The sequence below is a fragment of the Pundamilia nyererei genome, unplaced genomic scaffold (assembly GCF_000239375.1).
Source record: "Pundamilia nyererei isolate P.nyererei 1_Seehausen unplaced genomic scaffold, PunNye1.0 scaffold00357, whole genome shotgun sequence".
Taxonomy (NCBI): Eukaryota; Metazoa; Chordata; class Actinopteri; order Cichliformes; family Cichlidae; genus Pundamilia; species Pundamilia nyererei.
In genome coordinates this window covers 166,499-173,295 of record NW_005187758.1, presented here as the reverse complement: position 1 = coordinate 173,295, position 6,797 = coordinate 166,499, and the positions used below count along the sequence as shown (strand labels likewise).

Genomic DNA, 6,797 nt, shown 5'->3' with positions numbered 1-6,797 from the left:
CTGGAGATGTGATTTCTTATTGTCAACAGATGAAAATGTCAAGTGTGTGTGTGTGTGTGTGTGTGTGTGTGTGTGTGTGTGTGTGTGTGTGTGTTAGAGCTCCATTGTTGCCCAGGGACTATTAAAAACACACTCTGAAATGTGTTCCTTTATTACAGAGAAATGACAACACCGGTTGGAGCTAAAGTGGAGTTATTTAAAAGCCTTAAAGGCAGGGAGGAGGTTTGGGTGGATGGATAGGTGGACATAACAACAGAGAATGAGAATAAGAGGCTGCTGATAGTCAGCACTGGTTTCAAGGACTTTGATTAAAAGTTTGGTGACTTGCGTAAATCATTTACACACTAGAATTTTTCTTTTTTATGAGGTTAAATCTGTTACAGTGTATTTGTTGTGTTATGTTGTGGTTATGGTTGTTGCGTTGGTCACTGTTAGCATTAACTGTGACATCAGCACACCCCTGTAAGTATTTATAGTTAATGATAGATCTGATCCAGCTTCAGGGCTGGAATATGATTAGAAAAGCGATTGATTTTGGCGCATGCCTCAGTTCACAAGCATGACAACACTGAGTCAGCGTGGAAGTACCGTTAACCTTCTTTAATGGCCAACAGGGGGCGACCTGTAGAAGACTCATCTTTCTTTTCCCGTTCCTTCAGTAGGGGAACTCCTACTGGATTGATGGGTTCAGTCACTAGTTTTGAGTCATAATTAATACAACATTAACTCTGTTTTGTTAATTAAAGTCAATCTAAGAGTCAGAAGGAAGAGTAACCAGGATTGTGTGTGGTTTCAAAATCTGTTCCTAACCTCAGTTGTCAAAGTGAAAACACTCAGCTTGACTCTTCATAACAGGTCTGTTCTAACCACTACAGCCATTTTTATACTGTTAATGAGAAAATATTAAATAGCAACTGAAAAACCTCACTTTTTGACCTATCAGTTGGCAGCATGTTCAGACTGATTAGCCTTTAGTGGTTTGGCTTAAACACTCTGAGTCAGAATGATTTTTGTTTTCATAAATACAAAATAGAAGAATAATTTAAAAACAGCTGACGTGTATTGATTGCTCACATAAGTGCTATGATTGGCACCAATGAATACTTTCACTCAGAGTTAAACTGACTGTTAGCATTAGATAACATTAGTTCAGGCAAGACGCAGAGTTAAGCTCAATCCTGTTAGCTGGTACCCTTCTGCATGCATTCAAGTGGTAGCTCCAGTATAGGGCAGGTTACATAATTGTCTTTAACCTTCCTACAGTAGTTGTTGCATCTGCAAGCTGCTTTCCAACCCACCCTCACCTAATCTGTGCAGTCGTTTTCTATTCTTCTTTATTTATTTATTCATTTTAATCGTGAGTAGGTGATATTAACCAGTCGCAGGTCGATGTGGTGAAGGTGACGAGTCCATGACTGGTTGTTTGTTTTTGTTTTATTCAGCCGAAAGACGACATCAGCCTATCAGAGGGCAGCACGGTGGACCTGAGGAAGCCTGGAGAGGAAGAGGATGAGTACTCAGAGATGGCTGAAGAGGCGATGGACCCTGACAACTGTTTCCCAGATAGTAAGCACACACACAGACACACACACAATTAAAGACAAGCGCCCTAATTTAAAGGATGATTTTGATTGGCTGCTGCTGTGCATTTGAGCATGTGTTGTGTCCCTGAGATGGACTGGCAGCATGTCCATGGATGCCTCCCTGTTGGAAAAGTAATACTGCAAAGAATAACTTCCTTAATCTCCCCATCCACAGATTTTTTTTGTCCTTGTCAGCCTTTATTCATTATCTTTAAACTTCAACAACTCCGATGTCAAAAACGACTAAAACAGTGTACTTTACCGTTTCACTTCATTAAGCGGATTTCTTCAGTTCCTTCTTTTTCCATGTTTTAATCCAGCTTTCATATCAAGTTGTAATTCTACCACCATACTGGTCTTCACCAGTACAATCATTACATTTCTGTATCTCAGGATCTGTTGAAGCTGTGGAGCTGTATCCTTTCAGACTCTCGTGGTTTCACTCGCCATGAGAGCCCGTCCACACCTCCCACTTGCCCCAAAACTTTCAGCAAGAGATTTATGATCCTGTTCTGACTAACCCAGGTGAAAAGCAAACACCTTGTTTCCTTCCTGACTCAGCCGGTTTCCTCCTGGAGCGCAGAGATTTGTCTTAGACCCCGTTCGGCGCAGGCTAGTGTGGCAATGATGCAGAGGCACAGGGGAGCAAGAGAGACTGGGGGAACACTGGAGTTTTATTGGGCTAACATCAGCCAATGAAGGGCAAGCTCATGGAGAGCGGAGGTGAAATATGATGTATTATGTTCTAACGGTAGCTGCAGAACTTCAGGCACATTTATTTCTGTCTGTATGCAGATGACACACAGCTGTTCATTTGCATATTGCCAGATTTCATTTTCTTCACATGCACTTTACACAACGTTGTACCGAGATAAGAAAGATAAGGCGGAGCAGGTCATTATCAGAGCAAAAGAAGAGAGTAGCTGTGATTTATAGGAGCTACAGCGGGACAGATGGTCATCAGTCAAATAACCTGAGGTCAAACATCATCCTTGCCTTTGCTGCTCTCTGAAACAACGCTGCAAACCAACGCACAAAGACGTGCAGTGCCTGACTTTCAAAATAAATGTCCTGGGGTAGTTATAGGAATTGAATACATATTTTCAAAGTAAAAGCTGAGATAATTTAAGCTTTGATGGGGAAAAGCCTCCAAGCTTTTTGCTTTTTGTGATACAGCTACATAGTCCAGTTCTTTTGTTTTGCTGTACACTAAAAGTTTAATGAGTCAGATTATGAGAGTGACACTATTGATGCAGCATTTAAAATGCATTCCACAGATTGTACTGCCATCGGCCTGTACACATAGGATCTGTGGGGGTGTCCTGTGGGGCACTTCAGCATTAGAATTGGATCCTCTGAGATAAGATCTGTTTTATTGATCCCAATAGGGAAACTCATTCCCTGCATTTAATCCATCCTGAGATTTCAGAACTGCAAAGCCTGGGGACCATCTGCAGCTGTAAGCCAGTACTGTAGTCAAGACCACCGTCACAGGTGAATGAGGCAAGTTTTTGATGGGAGGAGAGACCAGAGCTCCCCAAGGAAACCCATGCAAGCACACATAGAAGGTGCGAACTTTTCACAATAAGTCCCAGGATCCAACCGCTGAGAAGCAACAGTGGCAACCACGTGCTTCAGGGCTTACGTAACCGAACGGCCTCCACGGCACAACCAGTTCCAGAAAGTCTCGTGGATTCTTGATTAGATTGGGGTTTTGAAAGTATGGGGGGCAGCTCGTTGGCTATGATTAATGTCATGTTCCATGAGTCGTTTAGCTGTTGTTGTAAAGTTTGGGTGGCTGCATCCACATGAAAACCACGATGCACAGTTCACTTCAAATTGAATCTGCATGGATCTTTTTTGTGGTTTCAAGTTCCAGTGAAAGCATCTTTTGTATTATGCAGATATGAATGCAACTTAATTTGATTAGAGACGTGTTTAGCTATTTCTCTTTGTTGTGGTAGTACTTATACATTCAATTAAGTGCACTCCCATCTGGTTTAGTTCACGTATTTCCCAAAATGATGGTAGAATCTGGACATGTTCATTTATTGCTGCCCTTTTGGTCACGAGCTTGGTTTAAAGTACAAAGCCTCTGACTTGCTGGGAGTGGAGATGCGTCCCTGCAGTCACATAATGGTTCCACTAACCACAAGCCCATCCCGCCACCCACTTGCCCCAATACTTTCACAACGAGATTTATGATCCTGTACGGACTAACCCAGGTGAAAAGCAAACACCTTGTTTCCCTCCTGACTCAGCCGGTTTCCTCCTGGAACGCACAGATTTGTCTTAGACACAGTTCAGCAAAGCCAGCATGCCACAAAAGAGACACATGAGCTGTCGGGGGGATGGTTTGCACATGTTGGTAAAATGACTCAAAATGCATCGATAACTAATTTAATTTCGTCAAGCTTTTCAGTTAAACCTTTATGTCTGTATTTGGCTTTGGGAGGTAATGTGAGGTTACAGTGGGAAGAGGCTCAGAAAGAATCAGGCCAGCCAGCTGGAAAACCCTCTCTGTGGAACACCTGCAGAGAATTCATTAGTGAGACTCCATCGTGTAACATGCAGTGTTTACAAGTGACAAACATCTTGAATGATTCAGAGCAATTAGACAAACTGTAGATTATAACAATGCAAGCCCCATGCTTACAAAAAAAGTATCTACTTTTGTGTCTATTTATCAGTTTGTTAATAGATAATTAAGAATACAAATAAATGCTACTTCATAAATTGGACTGGATTTTGCCAAGAGACTCTTTCCAAGACTATGTTTTCTGTCATGTGTGCCGTTACAGTGTTGGATGCTCTTGTTAAACATGGCCAGGATGGACATAGCCAAGGGGTCAGCATTTTGGCTGCCACAATTTTGACTTGCTACTACCAAAGCTCTGTGTCCAAAGTGTGAAGTTGCCAATACCTGCATTAGTGCTACGTAACAGACTGCTAAAATCCTTGAATTTAACTCACTGAAACTGAAGCACAGGCTTTTTGTACCATCTGCTAGTACAATTACTGCACAGACAAGCCCTTAACCTTGAGCCTGAATTGAATCTGTTATGAAAAACTGGCTGAAATTAGCCACAGAGGCCAAACCGTTCTTCATAGCAGGCTGTAAACATGTTTATGTCTGCTGTACTCTTGGACATTTTGACATGGAAGTCTGTGAGACTACAGTTACTTCCACACTGGCTTTATTCTTCACCCACATCGACTGCCATTTGATAACCTTTAATATGTCTAATATGGTCATTTCAGGCTGTGAAAGCAATACAGAAGCCACACTCACCAGCTCTTCAAACTTTCTATTTAAAGGAGAGCCAATAAGAGTGAAGCGGGCTTAAAGGAGTGTGTTTCAGGCACCATTTTTACCTCCCCCTCCCCTTCAGAGTGAACTGAGAGGCTGTACCAAGGTCTAGTGTACGGTAAACAAGGATTATTATGAACTATGACTTATGCAAAGCCACTCTAGTAGAGTTCAAAAAGCACAATGGTTAGCCTTTAAGATCAACAGAAACAGTTTGACTTTTACACTGTTGGTTACCGAATGAAACAGTGCAATGCACGAATGGCCCACATATTATGATTCCCCACAGGAAGGAAATAGGTTTTACAGTTTAAATACTACCCAGTAAAGACACCCTGCATGCCAGAAGCACTGGACATGAGACTGTACTGCCACACAATTGAGCACTAACCATATAGCACATGGACATGAAAGCCTTCCATACATAATAAACATAATTCACTGTGACACAATAGAAGAAAGGCTCTTGATATTGGTAATTCTGACCCTGGTATCGCTCGGTACTGGATCATATTTTGCAGAGGCTCACTCTCCATCACTTTCCAGTGTTAAACCAAAGCGGGGCCCGTTCCCAGCGAGCGGTGCTTTGTATGAAAGCGGCTGCCAAACAGCAGATGTTGTATTAGCTTTGATTCATTTAGAAGATTGATGCGTCCATCGCGAATGTCCCAACACGCCACCCGCTTCTTCCTGATTCAGCAGAGTCCTTCACAGCAGGCAGACGTTTGTCACCGGCTGGACTCGGATCAGCCGCTGGAGCAGCGACAGCAGAGAGATGAACACGAACGAAAGTCCTTCTTTATGCTGCAGTCCTGTCACCTGTGTGTCTGTGTTAAATACTGATGAAAAAGGGAAAGAGGAAAATCAAAGAAGGAGAACATGAAACCAATAAGAAGAAGAAACTGAACAGAGAGGAGATGAAGGGAAGAGTGGCTGAAAAACAGAAAGGGAGGAGAAAAAATTCTGTGAGAGAACAAGCCTCTTACTGTCGACCCATCTGAGGTTAGCTTTTGTTTAGGTCTCATGCTACAGAGCTCCACACAGACAAAACTGTATTAAAAGTGCTGGAAACTAACTCTAAGTTGGTTGAGTTTGAGACCACGTGTTACTCTGAGTGACCTGGCGGGCCATGCGTTGCCACTGACTCTCCTCTCCAATCGGTTTTAACAAGAAGAGTCATCGAGATATTTTCACCTCCCTGACCCTCGATGGGTCGCCGGCAAGCGGGTGCATGATAAGAAGCTATAGACGAGAGGAGATTAAAAACAAATGAATAAGATGTGAAAAGAGACAAAAGGAAGTGAGAGAAAGTGCAAAACAAAGCGGACCTTGACAGTATCAACCTCACTCTCCGTACCTCTTGGAAAAAAATGTTGTTCTGGCTGATACAGAAGATGTGATGATGAAGATCGGAAGGGTGAAGATGAGGATAAAATGTGCGAGAGAAAAAGAAGAAAGCTGCTAATTAGAATGAAAAAAAAAAGCTCAAGAGAACAAGTGAGACGAAAGGAAAACAGAAGAGAGAGGAACAGGAAGCGAGGACAGAAAGGCCCAGAAGGAAAGATGATGATGATGATGGTGTTTGACCTGTTGACCTTTTGACCTTACTGACATCAACAGATTTTTGGATAGAGAAACAGATTTCGACCTCCGGCGTGCTGCCGCTGTTGCCGCCTGGCTTCCCTCCTGACTCAGCTCACAGTCCCTTTACACACTGGACCAGTACCACCAGTATGCTGACACAGCTATGTGCTGCTGTGTGTGTGTGTGTGTGTGTGTGTGTGTGTGTGTGAGGGGAGCAGTGGTTCCGGCGACTCGGCCAGCTGCTGCAGAAGTAGGCCAGGAAAATGACTAACAGCAGCAGGCAGGCACCAGCTGTGTGTGTATATGAATACGAGGAGGAA

The 6,797-nt window shown here is 43.0% G+C and overlaps 1 protein-coding gene across 1 annotated transcript in view; it reads left to right on the top strand.

The window, feature by feature from the left end:
* Positions 1-6,797, top strand: part of LOC102206834 (sodium channel protein type 5 subunit alpha-like) — a 261,018-nt gene that overhangs the window by 207,463 nt on the left and 46,758 nt on the right. The window contains exon 23 of the mRNA XM_013915747.1: positions 1,443-1,566. Coding sequence (XP_013771201.1) covers positions 1,443-1,566 — 124 coding nt within the window. The remainder of the gene's footprint in view (positions 1-1,442; positions 1,567-6,797) is intronic.